We start from the raw sequence: 13,516 nt of genomic DNA on the forward strand, positions 1-13,516 counted from the left end.
TAACATATCCTTACATTGTTTAAAAAAATGCAACAGAAACAATGTAACACACCTTTACACAGTTCAAGTAATATTCCACAGCATAAACAAATGTAACACACCTTTACACAGTTCAAGTAATATTCCACAGCATAAACAAATGTAACACATCTTTACACAGTTAAAGTAATATTCCACAGCATAAACAAATGTAACACATCTTTACACAGTTAACTATTCTGCATTGTGTCCTGGCTCTTCAGTCTTGGAGCAAGTCAGTAGGCCACACTCCTCCATGGCTTCTGCGTCAGTCCCTGCCTCCTGGTCCCTGCCCTGAGTTCCTGCCTTGACTTCCCTGGAGGATGGATCTAGAAGCTGCAAGGTGAACTAAACCCTTTCTTCCCCAAGTTGCTTTTGGGCATGGTGTTTAATAACAGCAGTGGAAACCATATCTAAGACTATATTAGCAAAGTCTGACTAGGATGGGCAGCCACAAGAATAATAGCAGACTTGACTTTGGAGGCCGTGGGGTATTTTTTGTTTGTCACTGACTGGGGTGCCGACTATGTTGACAGTTTCCCCTACAAAGCTGCAATACTTCAGTGTCTTTATCCAGGGCTTCCTTCTGCAAAGTCCTTTGTCCCCTGCAAGGGCTCTTATGGCCAGCAAGTTGTGTTGCTTTATGAATGAGATCTTCAGTTGATCTTCAAGAACCATTAGTACATTTGTTGAGAAATGTCTCATTTTTTCCCTCCTCTTTTTTTTCCAGAGTTACAAAACCTAACTTGAAGGCGTGACATCCATGGCAGAGGCTCATAAGCCGTGACCTAAGGCAAACTGGAAAGCGAGTGGAGATGAAGTGTGAGGACTTTTCTCATGCCCTCACAGTACCCTTGTGTTACGGTAAAAAGTGCACACATACACACCCCTGGTGGCATCTTCCATGTAATGCAGTGAACTCATTATTGAGGCTCTTAAATTCTGTTTGCAGGTAAAACGAAGTGCTTTAAGTGTGGATATTCAAGGGTTTCTGAGATGACAGACATTGCCGTTCCAACAAGTTAGTTTTCTTTGCAAAACTAAACAAGTCTGCATAAGGGCAAATTCATGGTTACGGTGCCACTTACCGAATGTCTGAGAAATTCTTATTTCCTGTTTAGACAAGCCATGAGAAAGGTAATGGAGAAACAGGTCTGTGTGGCCTGGAGAAAGCTGCTGCCAAGCAAGGCCAGGGTAGGGGGCAGGCTCTTAATCTCAGGTGATAAATGGTTATACACCTCACCGGCTGCTGGCTCTTCACAGGTCACCCCTGCAGTAGAACCCAGGACATTTCTGTCATTTCCCATCCATTCCAATGTTCTTTATCTAGGAGGAGGAGGAAGAGGCTAAGGTTGCCACCCCCATCACATCTGGCAAGCTGTTAGAACACTGTGTTAGAGCTTAAGACACTGTTCCTTCTGATTGAACCCCAAAGCAACCATCATGGTAGTACTGTTGTCCCCTGGAGGCATGTTTGTGTCCTTACCCTTGGTCCCGGGATTGTGGCCAGTTCTTATCATCCTTGACTCTTCTTTCCCACTCTACAGGCCATGCCACCCTGCTCTGCTAAGCAGTAAGGACTGTAAGTCACTTTATCTTATTTCTGATATTAACCAAAATGATTTTAAAGTGAAAATGAGCAGGTCATGGTAGCATGTGGGTGGCATAGGCAAGAGGATCAGGAGTTAGTACAAGGCTAGCCTGGGCTACACAAGACCCTATCTCAAACTACAAGGTAAAATAGAAGTTTGGAATTAGACAGGAAACATGAGGTTCATTTTTGTTTTAATTCTGTGTGTGGATGTGTGCAAGTTAGTGCACTTGCTGGGTGAGGACAGGTGCTAGACCCCCTGGAGCTGGAGTCACAGGCAGTTGCGAGCTGCCTGATGTGGGTGCTGGAGTCAAACTCAGGTCCTCTACAAGAGCAGTAGCCACTCCTAACCTCTGAGACATCTCTCCAGCTTATTTTTGATAAACACATTCTCTCTCTCTCTCTCTCTCTCTCTCTCTCTCTCTTTCTCTCTCCCCCCTCTCTCTTTTTTAAGATTTATCACATGCATAGTATTATTCATGCAGGGATCCCTGCCGGCCAGAAGAGAGCACCAGACCTCATTAGAGATGGTTGTGAGCCACCACATGTTTGCTGGGAGTTGAACTCAGGACCTCTGGAAGAGCAGCCAGTGCTCTTAACCACAGAGTCATGTTATCTTAACAGCCCTGATAAATACCTTAAAAAACAAAAAACAACAAAAAATAAAACAAAACAAAAAAATCCCGGTGTTGGTACACAGTCAGAAGAATGGTGAACGGTGCCTTGAGGAACTGTGAGAGAACCCCGGCGTAAAAGGCAGAAGGCCTTTTACCTCAGGTGCATTCTGGTCCCTGGATTATTCCTGAATGTGATTTCCTGCCTCCTGCGTTAAACATTTGCATTCAGTTTATAAGCCCTGTTTATTCTTGTTGGATGTGAGGACACAGCTATAGAACCCAGTCTGGATGTGGCCTTCTGCCTTGCTTCCATGCTTCCCCAGATGTGATCTATAGCACGTGCCAGGCTACTGTGTTTCAGTTGGTCTGTCCTGAGAGAGTTCTGGGAAAGGGCTGCTCTGTTAATATCTAGCATGCGCTTCCTGACGTCTATGTGCATGTTTTTCTGGACTTGCACAGCCTTCCTTGGATCGCTGCTTTCTTCGTTGCGTTTGTGTGTAAAGTACACTGGTCCTGAAGGGAGGCTGTCTCCAGCGCTCCACCGCCATCTTCCCTTTTGAGGGCCTCAGATCCCAGGTCTAGCAGGCAAGATCTGAACAGGTCAGGTCGGTGAAAGTCGACACCAGGTGTGGTGGTTTGAAGCCCTCCCCTAGGTTTGGGCCTTTGAGCACTTGGGCTCCAGGTGATAGCTTTGTTGGATGAGTCATAGGGGTGTGGTGGTTTGAATGAGAATGACCCCCAAAGGCTCACATTTGCATTCTTGGTTCCGAGTTGGAACTGCTGGAAAGAATTATGAGCTCTCATTAGAGGTGCTTCAAAAGACTCAAGCCATTCCCAGGTGGTTCTCTCTGCTTCTTGCTCATGCACCAGGACATGGAAGGTCTCAGCTACCGCTCCAGCATGCCTGCTGCCCTGCTCCCCACCGTGATGACCACAGACTCCAACCCTCTGGAGCACTCTGAGCCTGAGTGAGAAAACACATTTGCTACATCCTGACCCAACCTCAGACTAAAACTAGGACCAGCCTGGCCCTCAGGTATTCCTAACGCTCTCTGGGACCTGTGACTCACCTGTTGTTGCTCTGCTTCTGTGACTGCAAGGCTTCCTGCTCCCCTCTGGATCAGGCAGAAGCATCGCGATGACACGGCTGTGCCCTATTCTTATTAAAAGTTCATGCTTGCTAGCTGCCACACCAACGAAATGTACCAAACCTGTGGTTTTGACCTTTCTATACCTCCTGTTCGAGGTCATCTTGTAGTCACAGGAGTGAGTGCTCCTGGCAGGTCTGGATGGCTCAATAAAAACTTCAAATTCACAAAGAGTTCATCTGGTCTCCTTCTCTTGGGTGGGAACAGCCTGGCCACAACAGACCCCAGATTAGATGTTTTCTCTTATAAGCTGCCTTGGCCATGGTGTCTTGTCGTGGCAATAGAAAGCCACTAGTACACTGGGAAGAGAAGAAATCCCTTTTATTGTGTTTTTAAAGACAAACAAACAAACAGAAAAAAGAAAACCCCACAAACTACAAAGCTGGGATATCACTCAGGAAAGCGCTGACCCCTGGGAAGCGGGTGGGTCACCAGGGTCCAGAGCAATGTCCATGAAGGAGAGCCTGGGCTGCCCTCCTCGGGCTGGACAGCTACGTGACTAGAAACAAGAGTCAAGGTGTCTGCTTCAGAAGTCCACAGACCACCATGGTTCTTCGTGCAGCCCCTGGAGGTGAGGTGTCCCTGGGGTTTCCCCAGTTTCTGTCCCTGCCTCTCTGTATTTCTCTTTATATCATCTCAGGGTTCATATTCCCCTCCTACACCAGTCGTGGTATGTGGCTGCTTTGTATGGTCTTAACGGATTACATATGAAATGACCCTACTTACCCATAAGCTGACAGGCTATGAGGTATTAGGGTAGGATTTTAATGACTTGGGAACCCAAATCAGTCCCCAGTTGGCAGCCAAACTGCAGGTCTGCCTCGTTGCCTTTGGTGATACTGTGTGGAAGACGTCTCTATTTTCCTATCCTCCTCCCACCGGCCCGGCTTCCATGTGCTTAGATCCTGCCTGGCCAGTGGTACACAGCAGGACCATTACACATTTCAGCCAGGTGGCCCTGAGACAGCTCCAAAAACCATCTCCAGGAGGGGGTCCTTCCCTTGGATCCATGCCCCAAGGGCATCTGATGGAGTCGCCTGTGTGACACCATTGGATCCTGGGGAAGAGCATTGGATCCTGGGGAAGAGCAAACGGAAAGCTAGCCACCTCACTGCAGGAGGGCTTGGGTGAGGGAAGGGTGGAGGTCTTCATGTCACGCCACACTCACACTCCTGGCCGACCTCCTGCTGTGAGAGAGGACCCTCTGGATCAGCTCCTTCCAACAGGCTAGAGAAGGTACTGACCATCACCACCAGTAGGGGGCGGAAGAAGCCACCGTATTTCTGATTCTGTTCACTCGGGCTAATGTGCTGGTGGCTTTCACACACGTTTCAACATGCACGTTGATAGCATCTGTACCTGAGGGTGTGGGGTCTTTATAAAAATACCACTGTCTGTGGAAAGACTTAAAGAGTCGCCTCACCAGAGAAGACAGACAAACCTCTGAGCCATCCCTCCAACCCTGGCCATCCCATTTTTAAACTCAAGACTTGGTGCAGCGGCCAGTGACTTTTGGAGAATTAAACTCTGGTCATACATAGCTCCTAAATTATGTGAGGTTCATGTTGACATCCATATCAGCAGTTTGAAGTATGGATTATTAAAAGTGAGCATTAAAACTTGGTTCTTACAGGGTTTGGATAGCAGTCAAGTCAATAACTGGTTCAGTCCAGGCCAGAAGCAGTCAGACTGCAGACCCCTCCCTGGATGTCACGAGGATCCTCCCACGAGGATCTGTGCAGAACCTCGAGGGAGGCTTCCTGGATCTGTTTACTTATGAACAAAATAGGTGGTCAGGTTGGGGTGTAGCTCAGTGGTAGAGCGTTTGCTTAGCATGCATGGGGGCCTGAAGCCTGGCGAGTACCTCTGTTTCCAACATCCAGATATTTCAGAGCTGCCCCGCAGAGGAATCCCCAGCATCAAGGAGGAAGCCACAGCTGAAGTTTTGGTGGCTTGGTGGCTTTCTTCAGAGACAGCAGACTGAGAGGTGCCGTAGGCTCTTCCTGGCCCTGTGAATGACCGTGTTTATTCCCCCAGCTGCTGAGGTCACAGTCTAAAATTGTAGCAAACACTTGGGAGATAAAAACACATTTATTTCTCTTGTATAACCTAAAAGTGTCTGTATCTTTAAGCCTTGGGAGTAAATTACAAAATGAGATGCAAAAATCCGGCCCCTTTTCCCTTGGATATGGTGGCCATGGTATTCCCCTGGCAGAGAACCTCATGTTGCACCCAGGGAGCCTGCAACCCTTGGCTGGCTTCACCCCATGTGTGACAGTTCAGCTTGGGTGTCTGCCTGGCCCTGTTCTGGCCACAGGGCAGGGACTAGCAGAGATCAATAGTGCCTTAACTATTAACATAGCTGCCTGTAACAAATTCAAACATCGCGAGGCTGGAGAAATGGCTCACTTGTTAAGAGCTCTGCTGTCTTGCAGGGGACCCAGGTTCAAATTCCAGCACACACGTAGTGGCTCACAACCATCTGTAACTCCAGTTCCAGGGGATCCAAAGCTGTCTTCTGCCCTCCATGGGCACCAGGCAGACATAGATGCAGTCAAAATAGCTCTATACGTTAATAGTTATACACACACAACCAACCCCAGTGTTGTGAGGTGAGCCGAACTACGCCCCTTTGGTTCATTTTCCTGTGGATGACTGTTATTGCCCCATCTGTATTCACAGACCGTAGTTTTCAGTGCACATCCAAACATATGCCACATAACGTTAAGAAAAGAATACGCTGAATGACTGCTGGATAGCGTGGGTAAATACAAAAGATTTAAAAGTTCTCCTGTAAGAGAAGGAAGTCAATGTGCAGTCTCTGCGTGCTGTGATTTCTCCAATACAACATTCAGGAAGAATCAGAGCGATGACTGCTGGCGAGGGCGGGCTGAACGCACAGCGCATGTGCAGCCTTAGAACCATCGCGCTTTCCGCATCACAGCGCATGTGCAGCCTTAGAACCATCGCGCTTTCCGCATGGGTCTGCGATGCACTAGATGGTTACGCTTGGCAGTCAGACTGACTGGATGGATGGAGAGATTCTCAGGTGACTGTGAGCCTGCGAGGATGACTCCGAGGCCAACCAGATCACCGGGGCTCTGACCTAGTCAATGGCTCAGTCTACTGATGGATTCAATATTCAAACAGGCTGTTGGGAAATGATGGAGCTTTGGGTGGTGGGGCCTCTGTGGACACTGGGGTGTGTCTGAAGGGTGGTTTTCAGCCATAGAACCCTTTTTCATCTCGTCAGCTTTATGAGGCGACTGCTGCCCTCTACAGCGCCCTTCCTCTGAGATGCTAGTGCCTTGCCATGGACTTCCAGCAACAGAGCCACGAGGCCACAGACTGAAACCACAAGCTCAGATAGCTTTTCCTTCTTTCAGTTGTCTGTGTCAGGTGTTCTGCCAGCGATGAGAACTCAGCTAACACACGCGGCCTTTCGCCACGCATTTGTGCAGACCCACAGAATGTACAGATGAGCCCTCCCATAAGCCAGGCTTCAGTTAGTGGTACTGTATCAGCAGTTCACAATGGCGGTGAGGGTGTCACACTGAAGGAGACATTACTTTACCAGCTTTTCGTCACGTGACAGAGGACCTAGGAAGCCTAAGGAGGAAGGACTTGTTTTGGCTCAGCCTCACCACGGTCAGTTGGCCTTTTACTGTGGTCTGTGCAGGGTGGCACAGCGTGGTGGAAGACCAGGGCAGAGCTGCTCAGCTCATGGGAAGGGACAGGGACCTGACAAGGTGTAGCCTTTTAGTTACCTACAGATCTATTTCCTTCCACTAGGCCCTGCCTCCCAATACTGCCAGGGTGTTAAGTCCGCCAAGGGATCTGCCCACTGATTAGTTCAGAGCCCTGTGAATGCAAAAACACACTCTCACCACTAAGGGAGCAAGATAGCTTACTCGAGCCAAATGTGAGTGATGGTGGCCCAGGAACACGGATGTAGGTTGCTAGAACTGTAAGACATTTTATTAGTTACAAAGGAAGTCACAAATCCAAGCATTGGGCACCACAGGGGGTGGGGACCACAAGGTATAGGGACCAGAGGGGTTGGGAAACACAGGGCGTGGGGTAGGGGTATTACAGCAAGGAGAGGAAAATCTCCCGTCCACTAAGGCCTCCGGCACCATTTGATAGCATGCTGAGACTACATTTTAAAAGTTTTGGAAGTCACAAGGCTGTTAGGTCAGACACAGGAGTGGCTTTCAAAGGGACTAAAATAGTCCAAGATAATCTGGCTCTGGCTCTGGTCTGCAACATTTTAACTCTCCGTGAGCAAGCGGCTCAGTCATTTGTCCTTGGCCTGACAGGGGTGCCACTTTTTTTTTTTCCCTGGGAACTTCAGTTCCCAGTTTACCCAGGATCCAGTCACCTCCCAATGGTGTGTTATCGGGGCACATTCTTGGTCTTGCTGATAAAGGAAGTCTAGAAACAGACGCAGAAGGGAAGACAAGGACAAATGCTGGAGTCAGGAACGGACAGTTCTGAGAATCAGCAGGTGCCAGAGGGAGGAGATAGAAGGACGGACAGTTCTGAGAATCAGCAGGTGCCAGAGGGAGGAGATAGAAGGACGGACAGACAGAGAAAGCTGCATTTTGGATAGAGAACAAGTGAAAAGACAACCACGCTTTTGCACGTCACAGATGTGTTAAATGAGCTGGTCTGGTCTGGTTTAACCACAGAGAGCTGCTGGGTGTGCCCAAGACTCCTTGGGTTGGCTTTAGATAGGCAGGAATAACCAACACCACCTATTATTGTGGGTTTACCATCCAGTTCAGTTAGAGTCAGCAAAGAAGGAATAGCTAATTATAGCTCCAGGGACCTTGACCCCTTAGCTTTGTGGACAGCTTAGAGCCCTCCTTAGCAGTTGAACTTTAATCTTATGAGCTCGTGGCTCTTGACCCTTCACTGAAAGGCCAATGCTGGCTTGTTTTTGACCCAGCCACCACAGCCCTTGAAATGGGCATCCTTTAAAAACTATAACTCTCTGCCTACCAGGGTGTAACTGAGAATCCATTATGCCATTTGTATATGAGGCATTATGCCAATGCATCAGAGGAAGCTGATACATTGATAATCCTGTCTCAAAGGTGTCTGGGAAGGAGCCGGCTTCAGAGGGCTCTTACACCCCTTTCTTCCCGCCCATTGTCTCTTGGATTTACCAACTGGGCACTGAGCATCCAACACAGGGAGTTTTGGGGAGAAAATTTCATATAAGCTTTGATAAGTTTCAGCCCAAAGGATGTTCCTGGTTTTCTTTTTAATGTTCCTCTTCGGTCTGAGGTTTTAAACAGAGGCTGACCTTGAACTCGCTGTGGTCCTCCATGTACTGGTAGTAAATGTGCTACTTACTATGCCTGGCTCAAACAAAACATATTGATCATTTGTCTTCTGTCTATGCATAGCCATATGTACAAAGATAGAAATAACATCTTATGTTACACATCCATGGTAGAAAATAAAAGCAAAGCCACGGATAGACCAACTCTTGTTACACACCATGAGGACAGTGATCAGCTCTATCTCTACGTACCTGTTTTTTGTTTTGTTTTCAAGACAGGGTTTCTCTCTGTAGCCCTGGCTGAAGGGGTGAGGCAGGGAGGTGGGGGTGGCGATTCCTGAAAGTTTGCTATCTTTTGGCCTTGGTTTAGGCGTTTACACAGACCCCGCCCATTTCCATCCCTAAGCCCCTGGGCGGCCGGTTACTGCCCTAGCCGGCCCGGCAACTTTATAGCAACAAATCCTCAACCAATTAGAAGTAACTTAAATTCCACTGGGCGGGTAGGGATGGCAAGCAGGAGCCAGGGGCTCAAGGGAGCCGGTTTCACACGCTGGTGAGCCTTCCACGCCCCAGAGCGTACCCTTCCATCACTTTCCCAAGACCGCTGATCTCAGCGCAGCGGGCACGGGCGCCCAAGGCTGTGCGTTCTTGTCTCAGTGGAATCTCACACTAGCAGAGGGAGTGTCGCCTCTTCTTTCAAAAAACAGGACCCGCTGGGCTTTACCTGACCCAGGGTCACCCGTCCGCCTCCCTGCAGGCTAGAGCCACAGGAGGAAGGATTTTGAAAGCATTTCAAGGAGGGAGGAAAGTCTTCGCTAACTGTCACCCCAAGTGCAAAGTCAAGTTTTCCTTTTACCGCACAAAAGGTTTGATGCAGAAGTAAAAAGCAAACCTACCTAGCAGGTCTCCCCTGGTGTCCTCACTCCCTCCGTGTTCTCCCTCAACCTCAGCAGTCTTCTAAGGGACATTCCCAGTCAGGTAAACTCTCCAGGGTCACCTGTGTGAGTGCAACCAAGGTGCACCGAGGAGCAGTGGGCAGGGGCGGAGAAGTGAAACCGAGCCGAAGGTGCCTGGGACCAGACACACATCGCTCGCCGAGTCACGGGTCACCAACTTCAGGGCTGCTCTGCGCCAACCCGGGCTGATGAGGAACGCGAGTGTCCGAAGGAAGGCGCTCTGGAACTTTCACCTTCGGTCCTTCCCAGGTCCTAAGCTCCAAATTTGGTAGTACACAAGTTCCAAGGTGGGGATTGAGCGGTACGTGACCTGCTAGAGAGGGGTGGGGGATGGGGACGTGAAGGGGTGATGGCGTAGTCTGGGCCCGGGAGAGGGGTTCCAGGAAAGAGGGTGGGGGCGGAACTGGAGAGGGGCTTGGAGGAGGAGCGATGGGAAGGAGTGGGGTCTGTGGGGGAAGGGGTCAGGGCTCTGGGACCGGGAGGGAAATGATGTGGGGGACGGGATTTGCGATTGCAGGGACGCAGGACGGAGCATGAATGAGGAGGAAAGGGGAAGAATGGGTGGACGTGGGGCTGAGGTTTAGCAGGGGAGCAAGAACTTAGTTGGGAAGGGATGGGAAAGAATAGGGGCGTGATAGAGGTGTTAGGGCACTGAGGAAGGGGCTTGAAAAAAGAAGGCGGGGCCGGGGCGGCCTAGGGGGCGTGGGAGTGGGCGTGGTGGCCGGGAACCCCACGTGGGACTCTGGGTTGAGTTCACACTGGCCGGGAGAGCCTTAGCGGGCTTCCTCTTTGGCACATCAGCGCGTCCCGACCTTGGGTCTGGGCCACTGGAGTCCGGGGTCTTTGAGAGCTCGGGGTCCGCTACCCCTGGCGCCCTGGGCCGGTGACCAAGGGGCGCAGGAGCCACCTCCTCCGCTACCATGCGGAAGCCGGACGGGAAGATCGTGCTGCTGGGGGACATGAACGTGGGCAAGACGTCTTTGCTTCAGCGCTACATGGAGCGCCGCTTCCCGGACACGGTCAGCACCGTGGGCGGCGCCTTCTACCTGAAGCAGTGGCGCTCCTTCAACATCTCCATTTGGGACACCGCAGGTGAGGGCGGCGCCGCCGGTATAGTCTGTCTTCGGGGTCCCGGGGGCGAGGAGTTGCCTCCAGGCAGGGTCTCCACTTCCGACTGTGGCGTTCACTGCTCCTCTGTCCCCACTTGTCCTGCTTTGCTGATTGGGAAAATCTCCAGTTCAGCCCACTCCGTGAGTCTTCGCGGAGATCCAGGTTATCCTGGAAGAGATCTCTGGTCCTCATTTTAGGTGTTTTAGTGTCCCCCTCAGGGTACTCTCCTTTGGTGTGCCAAGCAGCTTGGGGTGTCGAGCAGAGCTGCTATTATTGGTCCCCTTATAAACGAGAAAACTGAGGCAGAGAGTGTTGGATCGGCACCCCTGGATGTAAGGCAACTGGGAAGCCGAGCTCCAATCGCCCGGCCTCTGCGACTCAGGGTTATTTACCCACTGCTAGGTCTTGGCTGGTGCGCAAGTCATGTGTGTGGAATAGCTTCCTGTACTGGCATTTTTAAGATAGGTAGTCGATTATTTTTAGTGCGTGTACTATTTGTGATTTTTCCGGTAGGTCCATCTTCGTTTTGGACTATGGGTTAGTACTGGTTTGTTCCGTTTTTTCTTCCTTTTCCATGATAAAGAAATAAGATATTTTAAGTAAACAAACAAATGAACAAACAAACCCGGAAATGGTATGGTTTCGTGGAATGAGGTTTCTGAAATCTGAAACTCCAAGTTCTGATGTATTCAAAAGTCTTGCTCCTAATCTCTGACTTCTTGTTTTGGGCATATCAATCTGTCGGGGCTAGTAATGCACTCTCTGATGAAAACTGAGTTAGTGGTGGTCTCTGGCGCCTTCTCTGCTGTCCCCATATACCCCCCCCACACAGGCAGCCACTCTTCCCTGTTTCTTCCTTAGCCCTTGTGGGGAATGCACTGGTTCCTAGTTTCCACGTCATTCCTCTGACTTCACTCCAGGTTGTAGGTGAAGCGTCTGATTTTTCTCAGGCTGCCCACTTGCCTGGCACTGAGCACCCATGAATACAATCCCAGAGAATCAAGACCAGTCAGTCCGTGGACTCCTTTCCCAGTCTTGGACAGAGTTCTGCTTCTTTGCTGGGTTTAACTGCTGCCCTTGGTGTATAGGGGAGAACAAAGAATTGGTCAGTTTTTTTTTCCCACATCTCTTGATGTTTCTGGATTAGACACAGACGCGTGGCCAAAGCACACATCCCCGAAGGGCATGAAGAAGCAGTTTCACTTTGACGGGCGGAACCACTTTCTTCATCAAGGCCAAGTGTGTGATGCATCCTGATCTTGGTCACCAGAGGATTTTGTAACACTGCTGATGTGATATCCTGAGACTTTGCTGGTTTCTCGCGTGGGGTTGGTAGCAACCCAGCAACTCAACTCATTTCCCTGCCTCCCTGGCTGCTTTTGTGTTCCTGGAACACCAAGTGTGAAGCCAAAGGAGCAAGGCGGGGTGGCCAGGCTGCTTCTCCACATTCCTGATGTCTGTGCACACACACTTGGGGAACTGAGGTACAGAGTCAACAGTGGCCCATGTCACCAATTTGGTGCCTACTTTGGTGGTGACTTCTGGGCTGCTAGTCACCTGAAGGGAGCAGAGAAGAGGGAGCAGTTACTGTCCAGGATTCTGTGCGCAGTAACTAGCGTCAAGTCCCTGCCCTATCCCCAGTTGACTTTTAGCATAATTTCCATAATTAAGACTGACCGAAACTTACTTGCTAGCTCTCCACCTCAGTGCTGCTTCAGGTGACAGGTAGGTGGGTGGCAGCACACACCTGTGAGGGCTTTGCGACCAGCTGTAGTCAGAAACACAGCAGCTGCCCAGAATTTGTGGTTTGACTCTTGACTGTTCACTCAAAGTCAAAGTCACTGTTTGGCACCTGGAACTTGTTGTTAAGTACTAGTGCTGGGTGTGACTGGGGATGGGAGGGGCTTGCTGGCTCATTAGGCATCTTATTCTCTTAGTGTGGAGTTTCAGAGGTATCCCAGTGGCAGGCATGTAGGGTCCAGACCTTGTCTATCTGGGTCCAGGCATCTCCCATCATTCCCTGGTTACTCATATACCTTTCCCAGATGGTCTGGTAGAGAAAGGGTGCTCACCTTTTGTAGTAGAGAGAGGGACGGTCACCCTTTGTGGTGTGGTCAGGCCAGGATGGGTGATCAGAGCTGCCAGCGGTGTGGTGGTGTTACCTGCATTAGCAAACAGATGCCAAGCATCCATGTGCTCAGTTCTGTTTCCAGCTCAGACCTAAGCACAGCAGTGGACTGAACAGACTAGAACAACCGTCATCTCGGGGTTATCCAGGTGTGCCTGGACTGTAGGCAGACTTTTCTTTTCTGCCCGCCAGTTCTCAAAGAATCAACACAGAGACTTGATATGAATTATAAATGCTCAGCTGATAGCTCAGGCTTATTACTAACTAGCTCTTAGAACTTAAATTAACCCATTTCTATTAATCTACATCCTGTTTCCTCTCCGTGTCCTGCTGGCGACTCCTCTGACTTTGACCTTCTCCTTCCCAGTGTCCTTAGTCTGGTTTTCCCGCCCAGCTTTATCCTGTCCAGCTATTGGCCAGTCAGCTTCTTTATTAAACCAATGAGAGCATAATTTACACGGTGTACAGAAGGATTATTCCCCAGTAATGGGCTTGTTGACTGCTTACATGCCCTCATAGTGGTGTGGGAGGGTCATGGGATATCCAGCTGCCCCTCCAGCTGCTCCCTGACACCTGTGTGTAAAAGTCTGCTTTAATTGCGGGTGAGCTCTGGATGGGCTAGAGGCAAGGGAGGAGCTGGGGCAGGGAGCCCTATCAA

General features: G+C 50.0%; 1 protein-coding gene and 1 long non-coding RNA gene across 6 annotated transcripts in view; one reads left to right on the plus strand and one right to left on the minus strand.

The window, feature by feature from the left end:
• LOC125414321 (uncharacterized) overlaps positions 1–13,516 on the minus strand; it is a 15,415-nt gene continuing 1,899 nt past the window's right edge. Inside the window, exons 2-5 of one of the 5 annotated variants that reach the window (XR_015736227.1) lie at positions 12,803–12,892; positions 5,239–12,287; positions 3,297–3,673; positions 1–1,344 (exon numbers count right to left, since the gene is read on the minus strand). This is a non-coding gene — a long non-coding RNA (uncharacterized LOC125414321). Of the gene's footprint in view, positions 3,674–5,238; positions 12,288–12,802; positions 12,893–13,516 lie in introns of all 5 variants that reach the window. The other 4 variants (XR_015736226.1, XR_015736225.1, XR_015736228.1 and 1 more) reach the window with 4 other exon arrangements.
• Positions 10,541–13,516, plus strand: part of Rab20 (RAB20, member RAS oncogene family) — a 26,778-nt gene continuing 23,802 nt past the window's right edge. The window contains exon 1 of the mRNA XM_087901119.1: positions 10,541–10,712. Coding sequence (XP_087757245.1) covers positions 10,541–10,712 — 172 coding nt within the window. The remainder of the gene's footprint in view (positions 10,713–13,516) is intronic.

The sequence above is a fragment of the Myodes glareolus genome, chromosome 23 (assembly GCF_982192425.1).
Source record: "Myodes glareolus chromosome 23, mMyoGla1.1, whole genome shotgun sequence".
NCBI lineage: Eukaryota > Metazoa > Chordata > Mammalia > Rodentia > Cricetidae > Myodes > Myodes glareolus.